At 40.1% G+C, this 18,775-nt stretch overlaps 1 protein-coding gene across 15 annotated transcripts in view; it reads left to right on the top strand.

Annotated features, from left to right (window-relative positions):
- ITGA6 (integrin subunit alpha 6) overlaps positions 1 to 18,775 on the top strand; it is a 127,888-nt gene that overhangs the window by 92,658 nt on the left and 16,455 nt on the right. For 14 of the 15 annotated variants that reach the window (XM_053947561.1, XM_053947563.1, XM_053947575.1 and 11 more), the window contains 7 exons: positions 11,032 to 11,159; positions 11,711 to 11,790; positions 13,542 to 13,797; positions 15,220 to 15,351; positions 17,683 to 17,893; positions 18,336 to 18,529; positions 18,664 to 18,752. In XM_053947561.1, coding sequence (XP_053803536.1) covers positions 11,032 to 11,159; positions 11,711 to 11,790; positions 13,542 to 13,797; positions 15,220 to 15,351; positions 17,683 to 17,893; positions 18,336 to 18,529; positions 18,664 to 18,752 — 1,090 coding nt within the window. Of the gene's footprint in view, positions 1 to 11,031; positions 11,160 to 11,710; positions 11,791 to 13,541; positions 13,798 to 15,219; positions 15,352 to 16,581; positions 16,699 to 17,682; positions 17,894 to 18,335; positions 18,530 to 18,663; positions 18,753 to 18,775 lie in introns of all 15 variants that reach the window. The other variant, XM_053947576.1, reaches the window with a different exon arrangement.

Below are 18,775 nucleotides of genomic sequence, written 5' to 3'. Positions count from 1 at the left end.
CTAGCATCAAACATATTGTATTCTTGTTAATACTTCCCTTGGGTTTAATGTATTGTGAGTATCACATTTTCTAAGATTATTTTGAGAATTCCACAGCAGTTTCTTTAGAAAAGTGCAGTTATGTTGGTTTAGCTTAAAGAACAGGCTGTGTGTATTCTGCTGTGAAGTTCCCGAGACAGATTTTTGTACCAAAATATCAGTGAAAGGCAAAAGGTGCCACTTCTTGTATTGTGATTTTTGGAGCATTTACTAGTATGCATTGATCATTTTTAGATCTGCTAGAGCAGTGGCTGTTTTTCTTGTTTCCCCTTACAGAACTGCATCTAAAAATATGTAATTTCCTAATGTAGATTTCCTTCAAGGTGTTGAGCTAATGTGTGTGAGGATGATTAGACTGTGTTAGGAAGGGAGAAGGTCTGCTGAATCAAGGAGAAAAGGAGGGATTTATGGGATGGGCCCGGTCAAGATGCAGCATAAAAATGTACTCTAGTCCCTCCAGGGTAACATGGAGAGATCCTGCACTGGATTTCACTGCCAGCTAGTGAGTTTCTAGGCTACTTTTAAGCTGTATTTCTTGATTTGTTTTTTATTTTCAAGGTGTCTGGAGATCATCTAAGAAATAGAGAACAGCAGACAGGAATGATCAGCATTGTTGAGTTTGCGGGTAGCTAGTGTCGATAGGAATGGCAGAATTTTCTTGGACTGAATGTTCCTTTTTAGTGAAGATGACATTTTTTTGGAAATGGAGGTGTATGTGCTTAGTCTCTGCATGTTTCATCTGTCATTGTCATCTTCCTCAAAAGTAGGTCTGTAAAATAGATCTCTAAAAAACAAAGAATTGCAAATATGCTTGAGACAACTCACTCCAGCATATTATGTATTGCCTGGGGTTGTTTGCTCAGCAGCACATGCGTGGGTCAAAGGTCTGAAGGAAATGCATGTTTATCCTGGAAGTGGTCAAAAGTGGCAACCAGCTGTTGCAGATAGCAAGGACACCATCATCATGTGAGGCTGAATTTTTTGTGCCCTTTACTTACTGCTCTTTTCACAATACTCTGTTAAGGGAATTATAAAGATTTGTTAGCCTTGCACTTTGTCATCAGTGCAGCTGAAGCTGCATAATGGTTTAGCCTGCTGGCTCTTAGATGTTAGTGATGTCTAGCAGAGTGTATGAAAAGCCATTTTTATTATCCATGTTTCTGTAATGTGAAAAACCTTCAAGTGAAAAACCATGTTTTCTTGGCCAAAGATGCTAAAATAAATTTGGTATATTTTTTTCTTACACAGCAAACTCTTGTAACTGCTACTACAAATATGTGTAATTTTGCAAGTCCCTGTAATCTTTTTATCCACTCAATTTATTTTTCTGCTAGATAAATGTGTGATAATTATGTGGAGTGGTCCCTGAATATTGCTGAAGATGTTCCTTTCTTCCCGGCCAAGCTGTGTTCCTGCATCTAGTGGAAGAAAACTTCTGTTGTCAGATCAGATGCAGGCCTAGAAATAGCTGCAATACTGTTTGCACAATTTGTAGCTTACAGGAACATAGGGTGTTAAAAATACCTGAAAGAAACTAATTCTAGATTCTGCTCAAGTGAGAATGTAGGGAGTGGCAAAAAAAAAAAAAAAGTATGAGGGGATATGTGTAAAATTAGGTATGTGTGCATGTGGAGGAGTAGCAATATATAGAGTAAGAGGATGCAGTGGGTTTCTTGGCATAGTCTCAAGCATAAGTTTTTTTGCAAAAAATATTGTTAGGTTTTTAAAGCTGGTTGAAATTCTCAGTTTGAACATTCCTATTCATAGTAATATATAATAGTTTCTTCTTCCACAGATGTGGAAGATAAAGAGCAGTTTCTTGTGAATGTATCATTTAGTTCTGTTGATCTGTTTGATCAGTGTTTGAGTATTTGCATGGAATATAAAAAAAGGGCTCTTTGAACATCCCAGCTGCACAGGCGTTTCTACGACCTGTTTCTCCTAGGCAAATACCTTATTGGAGTGATGTTCTTTCAAGTGACTTGAGTGCCTGTGTTTTCAGTTAATTTGAAGGCGTGGGGGCATAATGCGTCATGTACCCAGTGACACATCTGCTTTTGTCATTAAGTTCATGGCTTGAAGAAAAGTCTTAGTCAAACTGTGGATCCGATTATAGGCATTTAGCCCAAGGCTATGATGGCTTTAAGACTGAAGGAATACTTAGAACTGTGCTTTAGCATACAAGTGCCTTTGGGCTGTTGAAGTGTGTGTTTGAGGGCTGTTCATGTACTCATTCTCTGAAGCTCTTATTAGGAATTGCATATCAGGAAGGTCCACGCTTCTTCTGCATGTGCAGAGTTCTTCAGCCCGCTCCCACAGGGTACTCCTGTGTAGTCCACAGGCTTAGGTTGGCAGCTGGGCAGGGCACACCTCAGCTCAGGGGTGCCAGTGTTGGTCTGGTGTGGGTGAGCTTCCTTCCCCCTGGGGTACTGCTTGGTATATTTTAACTAAATGTGATGAACTTCTGTTCAGGCCTTGGATCAGGCAGAATTGATGTAGTTGCGTATCTAGTGTAGGAGGTTTCTACCTGCCTTGGTATTCCCCCTGCAATTCAGAGGGAGATGGTGATAAGTCTGGAAAAGGAGGAGCAGGGAGGAATCTCAATATTGGATGTATGAATGAAGGAACTATGGCTTGGGTTAGCATGGGGAGCAGTTGCACTTCAAATTCTGCAGGGTTGTATTAGTTGCTGTAGTGTGTTCTGTTGCCCACACACAGAAATGTAAAATGTCCATCCCTCTTCCTTTACTTCTTTCATGCCTTTAAATAGTTTAATTATGGTGATAAATGAAACTGATGTACTTCATTCTGTGAAGGAAATAGAGGAATGACATTTCAACACAAATATTTGTTTTGTGCTGAATTAGATCTACTATAATTTTTTTAGATGTTTTTCAGCACATTTGATGAACAGTATATGCCTGTTAAGGTTGTTACCTCTCAAACAAGTAGTGCCTTCAAATACTGACTGGGTGCACTGCTTTCAGATTTCTTCCCCCCCCCCCCCCCCAAAAAAAAAGTGAGCAACTGTTTCCGTGTTTTTATTGCTTTCTTGTTTGTTTTCTAAAACATGTACCTAATATATGATATGATACTTTAATTTTTCATGAACTTTTTATAGAGATGCCATGTGTCGTGGGGATACAAAGGCAAGTCCTGCAAATGTGAAGAAGTTTAAATGAATTCTGGGGTTTTCTATGGCATGAATGGCCAGCAGCCTAAGTGCGGGAGACAGTAATTCCTAATTTCTGTTATGCACTTGTTTACTTAAGCCTGTAGAGTGAGCCATGTCCACCAGACACTGATCACAGCACAGACTCGGTGTAGCAGCTGCTTCAGCAGGGCCCGTTCTGCCGCAGAGCAGGGGTGGCACTGGGCGAGGGCCAGGGAGGGCCCTGCTGTGTGGGCTGTTGGCAGCAGGGCAAGACTGCAGCAGTGGGACAGCAGGGATGGACGCTTTGCTCTCTCTGTGCTTGTAGGTTGCTGGGGACTGCTGGGTCACCCCGGCTGCTTTGCTGCAGCTGTTGGGACCTGCAGTTTAGTGCATCAGCTGTGGAGAGCAGCTGGGTTGTGCCCAGCTGGATGTGACGGGACTCCCGTGGTTCAGTCCTTCCAGAGCAGACAAGGTGACTGTGGGCAGGGCTGAGCCAGAAGCGGCTCCCAAGTTAGTTCCTTGAAATGTTGTACTTGTCACTTTTGAGTTAAACTTCATGTTGTTTTAAGAGGATTTCATGCAGTACCAGGCACTGCCATGTTAGAAAACCTGAGTGAAAATCCCTTTAACATTATTTCTCCTGTAGTTTTATCATAAATTAATTATAAAGCTGTCTCATACATATTATACAGTACCAATTTGTAGTCAGGTCTGTTCCTGGCACGGGTGCTCTTCCTTTTAGATCTGAAAAATGTGTAGTAAGGGAGAAAATGTATTGTAAGGGAGAAATTAAACTTGTAAATAGTATACAGGTTGCACTTGCTATTTGACAGTATGAAAACTATGAGGTATCTGCTGATTAAAGCCAGAGAGTGGTGGCTGAAATGGAAAACTGGACTTTGAAACACAAACTTGGAGCAGACTGTAACATTTCTTCTAAGAAAAATGCTTTGTACCAATGGAAATGAGATCTGCAAAACCTGTTTCAAATCCAGACAGGCTGGGCTCTGGACTGTGGTGGGAAAGTGTTTGTTTTTCCATGTGACTTTCAGAAAGTCAGTAATAAGTGGCCTTTCCAGAGCAGCAGGTATCTTTGTAGATCCAGTTTTGCTTTGTCGTAGCTTGCCCTAGTCCTTGTGCAGCTTTTGGCTTCTTTTTCTAGCTTCTATCATAATCTGTTTCCTAAAAAAGGCTGAAGAAATAAAATGAAAATTGCAGTCCTTCAAGTGCCAAGCCTCCAGGCAACAGAGATTAATGATGTACTTGGTCACAGATTTCCCCTGTTAGTTCCAAAATGTATCTGTGGAGTAGCAGATCAGGAGAATATTCAGTCACTTAAAATAGCTGTTAATGACATACTGACCATGACGGTGTCTCTGTGAAAAGCATCACAGATAAGTTCCCTGCTAACACAGTTACTGGTTGTATTTTGCTGGGGAGGGTTTTTTTTTTTGGAGTCGTGCATGGTTCAGCTCCAGTTCCCATTAGCAGCCCGAGTGTGTGAAGGGACAATCTCTCTGTGCTAATTAGTCTGTGGTGCTCTTCTCCTGTAACTCGTTTCTGTTGTGGAATGGCAAATGCAAGCATGAAGCAGGAGTAGTGCCACCAATATTCACACACAGTGTCTGTCTCACTGACCAGCTTCAGTTATGTTGAAATATTATGGTAGTTAAATGCATTCATCTTCTGTGTTAGTTTTAAAAACAGTTGAGGCCAAATTTGTGCAGAGGAGTGAAAATACAGCTCAGGTCGAGGGCTGTAGATGGCCCACATTGTGATCAGGGGTCTCTGTCTGGAGGTTTTAAACATTTGATAGATGACTTGTGACTGGTGATTTTGTAGTAAAATTTAAACTGAGTTAGAGCTAGTGGCTCTGTTTTCTTAATTTTGCCTAATGTAATGAAACTCCCTCCCAAGAGGGCACTGGAACTGGGAGAGAGAAAGGATGTAGGAGTCTAGCTGTCCATTCAAGGGTGAGCCATTTCATGGCATTTAGCTTTGTCAGTTTCCAAATTTGCCCCCCTTGTGGAGTCTTTCTGAAAACATAATGAAGTGCAAAGTCTGCAGTGGCAGCATTGTTGCCCGAGAACAGCATTATTCAGTTTGAAACTTGTGCTCAATGGAGCCTGCAAAATTGGATATTACTTAGACCAGTAACTACTTTATTTCACCGATATGTGGAATTGGTTAATGGTTTCTTACCCAGGAAACACTTTCGTGTTTTCTACTCCAGTCTATTAAGGCTCAGGGCAGGCACTACAGATGTGTTTGCTTTTACTTTTAAAGAAAGGCTGGCAAAAATGCGGTGCCTTGTTTGGGTAGAAGGATACCATGGAAAAGGAAAGAATTTAAGGAATGAAGAAAACTTTGGAAGATAGCAGAGTATCTGAGTTCAGTGCTAACTGTGGTATTTTTTGAATTTGTTTGAATCAAAATGTAATTTACTCAGTGGAAGCCTCTTGCTTTGATGAACAGGATATTTACTCTAAAAAACATTGAAGATCTTCTCCCTCCTTTTACTTGATTTCTTTTGAGAGTTTTTTCCAAAATAGAACTGTAATGAATTGGTGATAATTTTTCTTCTCTGAAGTAGGTTGCGAAAATCATTTGTTACCCTTGGACAGTTCTAGGCTATAAGTGAAGAAAATAATTTCGCTGTGGAGAGAGGGAATACTTCCAGGAGCTTGGAGGATTTCCGGATTTCTTTTGATACGGTTTTCGCATCTTAACTTTGACTTTCCTTTTGGAAGCAACCAAGATGAGCAGTATTGGAGGGAGTTCAGATAGCTGTGAGTAGAAACCACTCCCAGTTCTCACTGTTGTTTTCATTAGCTGAGAAGGAGCCACAGCTACCTACTAAACATTTCAAGAATTAGCAATTAAAGTAGGGAGGGTTTTAAAATCTGCACCTACTGCTTAATATTCTGTAGTATGTGTTGAAATGGAAAGCTCGTGTATCTTCCTTTGGATTTTAATGACTCTTTTGGGCCATATCTGATTAAATAAAGTTACACCCTTTCTTCTCAGTGTTCACGTAATTGTTCTTGCTGAATACTGGTTGTTAAAAGCACAAAGTAGTGAAGAAAATGCGAAGATCAGTATGCCATGGTGCCTCTAGGTGCAAGTGTGGAAATTGGCTGGAGGTCTTGTGGTTTGTGTTGCTTTGGCTTTGGGGGTGGTAATGTCAGGTGAGGAATAGGCCATGTGGTCTCGTTCTTCTGCCTGATACCCAGAAATGTTTTGTGCTAACCAAGTACACTTCCTACCAAGATGTATTCTGCAAATATGCCCACAAAGAATGGAAGATTTGACTGCAGTCTCACCCACAGCACTTAGCACAGTGACAGTGAATAAGATATAAAAGTACCCCACTTCTGCATCCAGGAGGGGATGAGAATTTGAGCAAAATTGCAGGGACAGACAGACAGGTAAGTTTGTCCTCCTTGCTCCCCCCCCCAGTAGGGACACTCTTTGGTAAGCCTTGTGTCCTCAGCTGTGCTGAGTGTTGACCTGGGATATTAAGCTTGTGATTGCAGTGGCACTGTTAGTGCTGAATGTGGCTACTCTGCAGTTAATGCATTCTCACCCTCAGTCCAGAGGAGTGTTGTATGTTGCATTCAATAAGTCATGCTATTCCAGAATCTGACTGGTTCTTCTAAATGCAGCCAGACCTACAGTTCATAGACTCTTTGTGCACCTGGAGTCAGACCTGTAGTTACATTTTTGCAACACTGGTCAACAGCAGTTGACAAACTGAGGCCTGGTGCCTACCTGAATGTAGGCAGTGAGTTCTCACCTTCTTCTGCTTCTTGGAGCTATGTGGGTTTATGAAGCATGTTTTCTACACACACTTACCCAAAGGTCTGCTCCAGATGTAGATAAAGTCAGTAAGATGTCTTGACACCTTTTCTGAGACTTGATAGTGCTTGGCAGAAATGGTGAAATGGAGCTTTTCTCGCCTCGGCTGTTGTGTTCAGGTGTAACACTGCAGTGAGGCAGGGTGGGTGTAGCTGTGCCATAGGGTTCCATGGAGGGATGTGCTGCTCCGCTGGTCCCTGTCACGAGAGCACGGGCCGGCTCTCCCTGTTGTGTTCCAGCTGCACCTCGCACACGCAGGTACAGCGGGGACCACTGGTGTCTGTGCAGGGCCGGCAGCACCCACCTGAGCCTGCGTCTCAGTAAGGTCAGTTAGTTAAAACAGCATTTTACACCAATCCTGGAGCTCTAATCTTAGGGGATTATTTTACATTTGGCTATGAATCTGGGGCTGTAAGGGAGTAAATCTGTTCCTTTAAGTCAGCAGATGCTCATAATTGGCAGTGGGACTTCAGTTATTATCACGTATCTTCAAGAAGTAATTAAGATAAATCAGTAATTAAAATAATTCTAATCAATAGAGCAACTGGACTGATTAATTTGGTTAAAAATCAGAATTTCACTTTGAAATTGGAAGACACATGTTTTAATTATAACTAGAGCTAAGAAACATTGTAGTTTTATGCCAAGGTATGAGAGAATTCAGGTTTTTTTTTTCCCCCAGCACTGTCACTTGATAGATGCTTATTTTAAATTAAATTATATTAATGGTTTATTATGTTACATTTCTGTAGATTAACACCTGTGCAGTGTGATTGGCCCAGGGAAAACCCAGTTAGGTTATAGTATGTATTGAAGCAAGATGTGTGGGGAAAATTAGTATTCAAGTTGACAGAATCATCTGTTTCTGCAATTTACATGAGGAATAGCAATTGTCTGCTTTTCTCTGATGTTGGACTCATGGTAAACATTAGATACTAAGTCATCGACTCAAATAATAAGAAGCTAAGTAAGTCTCTGACAGGAACTGATGCTCAGAGATGTTTCTATTCAGTATACTGTATGGCTCAGCTTCTGTTTTCTGTGGAGTAACAAGGCAAACCTACCATAGGGATAGAAAAATCAGTAAAATTGTCTGTGTTGGAGTGTCTTGAGTTTTTATCTCCCACTTTGCATTCTTGACATTGGGGCTTTATTTTGTTACCTGAATATGCATTTTGGAACATGATTTTGGACATTCAAACCTAATTGAAAGTAGTTACAGTAGAGCATGTCCACAGACCTTCAGGGAGAAGTCCCAGTGAATAAAATGAATCACACTGTGAGCATGGGTGAAGAGAAATTAAGAATTTGGTTTTGTCACTCTTCATTTGCAGAGGAGATGTTCCTAGGTTTTCAGTATCTGTGTTTCATCTGCCAATATAAGGAGATGGTGATAGCTGGAAGAGCATTCCCTCACTCTACCCCTACCTCTGACCTGCACAAAGAGGTGTTGCTTGCCAGAGAGGAAGCTAACATGGAACATGCATAGCTGCAGAAAAAGCTAACCTGGTTTTGGCACAGTGAGCTCAAACTTGATTAAAATTCTTTTATTAAATCACAGCTGAGTAAGTAGCCACAGAGTAATGACTGGAATGTGTCCTCTATCTGGAAGGACCCTGTTGAGCACGTAGCACAGCTCAGTATATGAGCTGATTCATTTGTATTACTGCAGTCATGCTGAAATTCACACTGATGCATGGTTCATGTCATACTTCATAGTTCTGTGCACACTTTTTATTTTTAAATTAAGTAATCTGGCTTTTATAATAGAATTTTGATTTTTCAAATGTACCTTTTAAACGGTGGGCAAGCTGAACAGCAGCTCTGTTGATCAGAAGTGACAGTGTGTTTGCAAGGAATTTTTTGTTTTGCTTGATTTATTCAGCCAAAGATTAGATGCATGTGACTTTCTTACATAGATTCCTGATAGTGTTGATAATCTTCATAATTATTATAATTACCTTCAGTAACCTGTCTTGCAGAACCCAGGGGCATAGGTTTAGTCATCTCTTCTCTGTTCTTTAGGGCAGAAAAGTAGTAAACAAGTACAAAGGAGTTGTGCCACTTTTTAATAGATCTTTGGTTGCTACTTGAAGATACATTTCAGGATTTACTGTAGTATTGTACTTGAACTGATCTAATCCTTTGTGAACACTTATAGTGTGTGCTTCTCTTGGCCTGTGTTGTAAGGGCTTACAGTGAACAACCTAAGAAAATTCAAGTTTTTGTATTTGAAGAGCTTTGAAAATTAGTGACAGGATTCCTGATAACAGTCCTTTGAAATCTGGAAGGTTTTAAATAAGTCTGTTTTGAAATTCTTTGTTTACAGTGGAAAATAACGTAGGCAATATTTAGATGGGGGGGATATGGGCACTGGGAAGAATCTAAGGTTGCCGGTTTCCTTTGAGATCGTGTTGGATGGAAGCCTTACATTTTTTAAGAAGGCTGAGCAATTTCATTTTTCATCTGTTGACCTCAGTGTTTTCTGATAACACATTGGTTTCATTTTGTTTCATTTGTTACTTTAGGGACACTGAATAAACATTTTCTTAATAATAAAAACTACATATTCTCTTAACTGATCCAGTCTTTACTGTTAGACATGAAGAAAAGTGAGTCTTGTTTTTAGTAAAAATAGCATTCTGAGGGACAGCAGTGTGCTTTGACCCACTGTCACAAGAAAGCAAAACTAGAGTTGGATATTAAAGAAGGTTTGAGTCCTCTTTGAGCCTTGTGGATCCACCTGTAGTCCCAGTTTTGGGACTTTGCTGTCCTTGACACTGTAATATCAGTCTTTCAAGTGTTTTATGTCCTAGGGTCAGGAAGCACAGTCTGGTTCAGCATCCATCCATCCATCCATCCATCCATCCATCCATCCATCCATCCATCCATCCATCCATCCATCCATCCATCACGCCTGCTGTGTTGCACTTATCCACACACTGTTCTCTAGTTCTCGGAGTTGCAGCTGAGCGTGATGTTTCTTCCACAAACTACTGCACACTGGTTGCTACTAATTTCAGTCAGCTGCCTGAGAGGCAGCTGTGCTTGTGATTGTGAGACACTACAAAGAAACAGACAATGTAAGATTTTTTTTCACCTTATTTTGCAAGTAAATATGCCTGCTGGTGGTTTTCAGGTAATACTCATGATGTGCAGTCTATACAGAAGGAAATTTGCTTTACTCAGTGCTTAAAATAAGAACCTTTGCATTTGGTTACCAGAACAGTGTCTAAGGAGAGCTTGTTAGAGTAGCTGTTTAATAGGATAAATAAGTCTTTTGTGGGAATGGCCTGTTCTTGATGACTGATTTGTTGGAGAAAACCATTTTCAGCTTAAAAATGAAGTATCTGCCGAAGGAGTGGAGAGGGGGGGAGTTCATGTTTGCTCAGAGCTTGGAACAGTTCAGTGAACACTTCCTTGGTCTTGGATCTTCCAGCAAGATCCAGGATCTTGCTTTGGTCAGAGATACTAAGGTGCCTTTAAATTCAGGCAAACAGTGGCATAGGACTGGTGTAAAACTAGAAGACAGCCTGAGAACAATTGTATTTACTGTTGTGGGGGTTTCTGGTCATCTTAGTGACTTCTTCCACCCTTATCAATGATTTCTAGTAAGGCAAAAATACTCCACTTGATGCCCTGATAAAAAGATGATTTTCCCAAAACTGCTAGACATCTACTTTTTATCAACCACTCTCAGTGAATATTGCAACAACAATAACAGGAGGAACAAAACAGGTACTGGCTTGCAGGTATGATAATTGTAATCTGCATTACTGCCATACAGCTTCTCTCCTTCCCCCCCCTCCCCTTTTCTCTTTTTAAAAGACCAGTGCTGTGGTGTAGCTTTTCATCCATCTTCAAATGTTGGCATATTAAACCTCCAGCAGCATGGTGAAAACACTTCCTGATTCTGTTGCCTTTCTCTTTTCTAATATTCCTTCTACATATTCCTTTAAATTATTTTGCTTTTCCTGCAGATTGCTGGTTGGAGCTCCTCGGGAGAAGGCCTTTCCAGCCCAACAAGCCAACAGAACAGGCGGACTGTACAGCTGTGACATTGCATCTCCAAATACAAATTGCCTGCGTGTCAAATTTGATGAGGAGAGTAAGTTCTTCAGTGCCTGTGAATTAATGTTTTGAATTGAAACAGTTGCCTGATTCTTCTTGTTTGATGTCCTTTCCTGAGGCAGTGTATCAGACAGTTTCTTCTAGGGATTTATACATAACTACTTTTTGCATCATAGTAAGTTGTAGCTTAATTGGTAAGTTATTACAAGATGCTTAAATCTTGGTAGAGTCTTACTGTTTTGTAAATTAATGTAACATGAAGTAATAGGCTAGAAGTTTTAATAAAATGGATGCTATTAGTGATAAAATGTACGGACACTGCCACCTGCAGACTATCTGGTGTTTTGTATGAAGAGTCTCCCCTGACATGGGCTTCAAGAAAAGACAGACAAAAAACCAAAAGCAAAACCAACCAAGCAAAAAAAACCAACCAACCAAAAAAAAAAAAAAAACAAACCAACCAAAAAAAAACAAACAAAACAAAACAACAAAAAAAAAAAAACAACCAAAAAAACCCCCAAAAAAAAACAGAAAAAAGAAAATTTTGTAAACTGTTAATATTTGAAGCTGTTTTATGATACTTTGCAGCTGACCCTAAGATGGAGAGTAAAGAAGACCAATGGATGGGTGTAACTGTCCAGAGTCAGGGGCCTGGAGGAAATGTGGTGGTAAGTGCTAAGGACTAACTTACAAAAACGTCTGAGGTCTACAGTACATGTTCTGAATGGTGTGTGTTTCTGTGCAGCTTGCTGAAAGGTAACTTGTCTAAGTTTACTCCTTTGATTTCTTGTAGGTAAGGACTTAAATGTCTCCTTAGCAAAATAAGGCATTTGAGGTTGTAAGAACTTTAAATTATTTTTCTGTGATTTAGCCTCTCTTTATAACCTTTTTAACAATCTGGATGTTTGTTCGATGGACAATTTATTTTCAAGGGGTACACTTTTTTCACTTTTTTTTTTTTGTCATATATACATTTTTTCTTTTAAATACTACTAGCTGCAGAAATAGGGAAGAATAGTGTATAAGGCTGTAAAAGTAGCAGGTATCACCAGCCTGTTTTCCAAGATGATGAGCCTCACTTTAGCTTTTGTCAGGGACTTCCACTGAGTAGCTCCTGTGAATTAATGTGGTCATTACACTGCAGTAAGACTACTTGTTACTCTTTATTTTATGCAATACATTGATACTCTTTATTTTATATTAAACAGAAAAAGTTTTTGGGAGTTATGAGATAAAGAGTTTAAATAGTAACATTCTCAGTTAAATAAAAACCTCTAATGGTGCTGCAGGATGCCAGATAAATCATAAAACAGGTATGCAGTGAAGCTTCCTCATCTAATTGGAGTTTAATGTCACTGCTTCCAAACCTGGGGGCAGGTGACTTCAGGATGTGAGTCTGGTTATTTAAGCATTTAGAGGCAGTAATAACTAGCTTTGGTCTGCCTCAGAACCAAAGTGGGAAGGAGCACATGGACACAGTCCTGTTCACTGAATAAGTGGTCATCAACTAATGCTATCTTGTCTTTTTGTGGTAAGTGGGGAATGCACTTATTAGATGAGGTGTGAGCAGCCTGGAGGTCACTGCAGCAAGACAGTACTCTAATGGGGACCAGGTGGGTGTTTGCATAACATTTAGGCCTTGATAGGAACCATAGAAAAGGTTTGTCAGCTGAGACAAACTTCGCTTGTGCTCTTCACACAACCTGCTACATTTGAGTCTTCCAGAAACGCTGCTGGCAAAGGCATTTGATTGTTCATGTTTTTTACAATGGTTTGGTGGTTACACTGCTTAGCCAATGGCTGTTCATCCTTTGTGTTAAATATTTGATGAGAATTCTTCTCACAGGGGATAGTCTAAAAGGATAAGGAACAGGATGTGTTTAGTGCTTCAGCTCTGCCCCAGTGACATTTACCCTGTAAGTGGAACATCCAACAGAGGAAGTAGGAGCAACTTCCCTCCCCTCCAGTGGAAAAGCTTTCAGCCTCTGCTTAGTGGCACTTTTCTGTAAGGGGCAAGTTCTGAATAGTCATGGATAGAGAGTAGTTGAACCAGCTTCTTGTGCCCTGCACGGGTGTGTCACTCCTTTGAGAGCTGTTGGGAAACAGCCATTTCTTTCTTTGAGAGAGAGAGGGTGGTTTTCTCCTTATTTCTTGAGAGATTTAGTATCAGGAAAGGCTTTAGGGATTTAACCCTGTGGCCTTCCTTGACCATGAAACAGGCTGCTTTGACTTGTATCTGTAGGTGCCCAACCTTTTTCATGTGTTGCCTGTAGGAAACATTGGATTCTGCACTTAAGGTGTGTCTGCAGGGTGACTTACAGCGTTGGTAGCAGGAGGGGCTGCTAGATGAGCCCTGCCTTCTGTGGTGACCTGTGCACGACACACAGAAACATCACACATTATTTCTTCTGTCTTGCAGACGTGTGCGCATCGCTATGAGAAAAGGCAGTATGTAAACACAGTGCAGGAAACCCGGGATATCATTGGAAGGTGCTATGTGCTGAGCCAGGACCTCACTATTAAGGATGATATGGATAATGGAGTATGGAGTTTCTGTGATGGTCGTTTAAGAGGCCATGAGAAGTTTGGTTCCTGTCAGCAAGGTGTTGCTGCTACTTTTACCAGAGACTATCATTATATTGTGTTTGGTGCCCCAGGCACTTACAACTGGAAAGGTATGACTTGGCTTCCTTCCTGCCGACCCTTCCCATTTCTTCTGAGATTGCTTTCAAAGGTTGCATCCAGAGTTGTAATTTTTTTTAAGGGGAGAGGAGATAATAGGGATGTAATGATTTTACCCTGTTTTTACAAAATGCTATGCTTCTGTATCAACATTTACTGAAGTTTCTTTAAATATCTCTGTGTGTATTTATGAGTAGATAATGGAACTTTGCACATATGTACAGCAAATTTTGCCCTTATTAGTTTAATCTTACGGTGGGACTGAGGGCTTACTCGGACACTTCCATACAGGAACAAACTACTAAATTTGTATGAGTTACTTGACCAGCCCTTTTTCTGCATTTGAGCAAATGTTAGATAGCTGCTGAACTCTTTGTTTATTCTGCAATATTCTCCCCTTTGTGAAGTTTGTGGAAACCAGTACTTTCCAAAATAAATATTGGAAGGTTGCAGGAAGATAACAGCAATACTACATATATTCATATCTAAATCCATGCATGTCCATGTAAAATTTCATGGATAATCTAAGAGCCAAGTACTCTTTGTCACCTAGGAGATTCTCCGAAACATAGGGGGGAAAAAACCCTAAATATTCTTTGTTAGTTTATATTCAGAAGCATCTAAATGACCAGTTCAGTCTCTAGAAGTGATTTTTCCCATCACACTTCATTACACCAACAGCTGTAAATACTTTCCTCTTGAGAACATCTGATCCTTCAAGCACTGCATTTTTCCACCTCGTACACCTGTGCCTGGTGTATGAACCATGCAAAATCAGTGTGTTAAGCTCTGGCACAAGGTGTACTTTAGTGAAAACTCAATCTTCCATGTATCTGTCAACAAAATCTGACTGACCTGAAACAGCATACTGAGTGCAGACACCATTTTACTTTAATTGCAGAGAAGTGCTAGTGCAGTCCTAAGAGTACTCTTCATTGTAATGGAAAAACATGTTTGTGCTTGCCAAAACCTTAATTATGCCAATTGATAAAAGGGAAGCACACCTTTTATTGAACAATAGCTTTTTTCTTCTTAAATACTGTTTCTAAGTATAATGCTGGTGTTTGCCATAATGAAATGTAATTTTTTTTAAATTCCTGTGTATTTATCTCCTTTTTAAGAGAAGCTTTATAAGGTGAAGAAATATAGGATGAGGGTGGTTTATGACCAAACCAGTTCAATGGATTTTTTTTGAGAATTTCCAGATCATTGTATGGCTTCTTTGTAGAGTAGCATGAGCTTCTGGCACACTGAAGAGAGACAAAACACTAACCCAGTGCACTATTCTGTGTTTGTCCCATTTTAACAGCAGTCACTATGTCATTCATCATAATTAATATAAGTTAGGAACATTCATTTGTTATTTTTCTCACTTATCATTTGTTTGCTTTTATTTTATCATTTCACTTTTTCAGGGGTGGTTCGTGCAGAGCAAAAGAATCAGACATTTTATGATCTGGGTATCTTTGATGATGGGCCTTACGAAGTTGGTGATGAGAGCCGCCAGGATAAGAATCTAGTTCCTGTTCCAGCTAACAGTTACTTAGGTAGGATTAAGTACATGTGGTAAATCTCTTTAGGTCTCTTAAACATTTGTGATCCCACCCTGGTGTGATGATCTGAAATGGGAGCAGATGTTCCATTGTGGACCTTGTAACATGTTAACTGCTTGGGATAATTGACAGCCTCCCTGCACATTTATGGGCCAGTTTTAAGTGTAAGATGATACTGCTGAGGTACCTAGAAGAGCTGCTGTTGTAATGTGAGATTCAAGAGCTGTGCCAAGGGCCTACGGAATCTCCGGCAGCGATTATAATCACTCTGATGGGTTAGTACAACGAACTGGGTCTGTAGTTCTTAGTCACACAGTCTCTGCTATGTAGTATCAGAAAGTTTATTAAAATTTGAGTTTCTGGATGTAACTGTTAAGGCTGTAGATTTTCTCACCTGGTAGGTAAGTGCAATTCTTCTATTCTTTGTGTTTTTAAAAGTCCATTGGCTTTTAACAGACCTTTTAAATGCCATAATATAAGTACTGTTTATATTTTACTTGTGTGTGTGTTGCAGGAGATGAATCGCTTGCTCTTTGTGCAGTCAGGAAAGCAGGAATATGTCCTTAGGCCAGTGACCTTTCTGTACATGGCAGATACACTGAAAAGGCTATGCTGCATTTTTGGAAAGGCATTAAGTGTAAAGAATCCTTCTGTTCCAGTGCAGATTTCTGTGGTGTGTTGATCCACTGCTTTTGGCATATGCAACAAATAGAGGTTTGGTAACCTGAGACTGGAATTTCTGTGTGAGTGATGGAAGGCTGAATAGATGGGAAGGACATTGCTAATGTAAAAAATAAAAAAGCAAGTCAAGAAGAGGGCAAACTTAGAGCTACATGTATGTTAGGAGAAAGAGAACATAAACTTCTGTTAAATATCAACAGTAATTACTGGGTGTAAAGGTAACTAGAAAAATCATCCTAAGACCTTAGGTTAGACAAGCTGATAGCATCTTCTGGTGGAATAAGAATTGCTAAGGTGAGGAGCGCTGTGGAGGCCGATGCCTTTTGCTGTGAACAGTCATATAATTTTTTCCAGTTGCATAACCAATTTATCTCCTAAATGTAAATGCTTCATTGATTTGTAATAATCAGAACCACTTCCAGGCAAGCCAGCTCATCCCAGGCATTACTGTTCAGTCTGTTTAAACCATAAGCAAATGTGGTTATAGGTGCTTTGCTTAACTACTATTTTTTTTTCTCTTCAATCTTTCACTCATATTTATAGGTCTTCTATTTTTGACAGCTGTATCTGATACTCACCCAGATCATTTTGTGTACAAAACATTGCCTCCCAGCATACAGGTGGACAAGTCAGTGGATGTAATGATGAATAGCTACTTAGGTTTGTGACCACTTGAGGTGGCAGCATCTGGTCAGACATAACCTCCAGACCTTTGTCATGATCCTCTCCCCTCTATCCCTTCTCATATCAAATATAGTATAAGTAAAGCATGAAAAAACAGGGATTCAGATAAAGGGGAGACAGCAAAGTAACGAGGCTTCAGAGAAATGCTGATTTGTCATGCATTTCTCTAAACCTTCTCATCCTTCCCACAGCTGGGACTCCCTCAGTTTTTTCTAGAACTGTCTCATTGTGAATTGCTGTAATTGAGAATTTCCGTAGTAGTGGTGAAGTGTTTCAGAGGGAGACTCCCATCTGGCTGGTATCTTCCTTCCTTGCAAAGTGGGCATTTTTCTACTTTGGCCTTTACTGGCTATACTGGTATATGCAGTGTAGTCTTTTAACTTGGTTTTTCATATTTTAAAATTATTGTAAGACTAAATTAATTTGAACATGTCATTTTTAGGGCTGCATTAACTTAAAATTGCCCATTTCACCATTACTGTGTAAGCTGATTCTCAAATACTGCATACATCATTCATATGAGAATGCTTGTGCAGAACAATTTGCATGTTTGTAATAGAACGATACTTAGGAGGTTTTCTGATAATTTTGCCAGAGGTGAACTACTCAAGCTATATTCAAGTGGTGAAGCTGTAATTGTGTCTAAGCTGTATCTATCCTGTGTTTGATGTCCGTGAAAAGCAGATCCAAGCGAGCAATGAAGTACTGTGTTTTGTGGGGAAATACTAACTGTAATGTAGGGAGGAATGTTTGTGGGAACGTAAGAAAGTGTTGACTTGAAAATATGCGTCCACCAGTGCAAACAGAAATGGAGAATTCCCAGCCATAGCACACTGTGTTTTAGACAAAACTTGTATTCCACATACCACTTTAATATAGCTGAGGAAATGTTTATTTTTTCATACTAAGATGCAAGCTGTTACTTAGTTAATTTATACTATATTTCTTTCTCTGTTAAAGGTTTCTCTTTGGACTCTGGTAAAGGAATTGTCTCCCAAGATGAGATGACTTTTGTGTCTGGTGCCCCAAGAGCGAACCACAGCGGAGCAGTTGTTTTACTAAAAAAAGAAAAAAATCAGAGAGCACTTTCCCTGGAGCACATGTTTGAAGGAGAAGGGCTGGCCTCCTCTTTTGGTTATGATGTTGCTGTTGTGGACCTCAACAGTGATGGGTATGGCTATGGTTAATTCCTGCTGCCTGTATAATAAAGGATAGCGCTCTTCTTTATTTCTGCTTTGGTTTTTCACAATAGTAATATAAGGAATGACAAAGCCCACCTTCCCTGTTTTCCTGGAGGAAATGGTGAGTGTCTTGAGAATCAATCAGGATAGAGTCTACCTTTCTAATAAAGAGTTTTATTTAAACAATTATTGTAAACAGAGAAACAAGAAACGAGTCTCATACCCCAGGAAGACTATAGAAGGTCCTTGTATGCCATCAAGGGAATAAACTCAGTGTCAGTGGGGCTGTTGATGCCCAACCAGTTTAATGCACGTTTTAGTCTTTGTTCAGTGGCTCTCTGGGCAGCTGATCTTGAACTTGCAGTCTGAGCAGTTATTTTTTCAGAGTTATTCTACAAAAGCATTGCCTTTTTTTTTCCCTTTCATTCTAAGCTGGCAGGACATCGTTGTTGGGGCCCCGCAGTACTTTGACAGAAGTGGGGATATCGGGGGTGCCGTATACATCTACATGAACCATCAAGGCAAGTGGGCAGGGGTGAAGCCTCTGCGCTTAAATGGAACCGCTGACTCCATGTTTGGACTTGCAGTAGAAAATGTTGGGGACATTAATCAGGATGGATATCCAGGTAAATGGAAAACAATGACAATAAAAATGTGTGAGATTGTTTGGCCAACGCCAGACTTGCAGCATTTTACCCTTTGATTGCATGCTGCAGAAAGAGCAAGAATGATTTTAGATGTTGCAACTTATTTTCACCAGATATTGCAGTAGGGGCTCCATATGATGGTTTTGGCAAAGTATACATATATCATGGATCCGAGAATGGAATAAATACAAAACCAGCACAGGTAATGAAATAACCTTTACTGTA

The sequence above is a fragment of the Vidua chalybeata genome, chromosome 7 (genome assembly GCF_026979565.1).
Source record: "Vidua chalybeata isolate OUT-0048 chromosome 7, bVidCha1 merged haplotype, whole genome shotgun sequence".
In the NCBI taxonomy this organism is placed as follows: Eukaryota; Metazoa; Chordata; class Aves; order Passeriformes; family Viduidae; genus Vidua; species Vidua chalybeata.
This window is presented reverse-complemented; position numbering and strand designations above follow the sequence as displayed.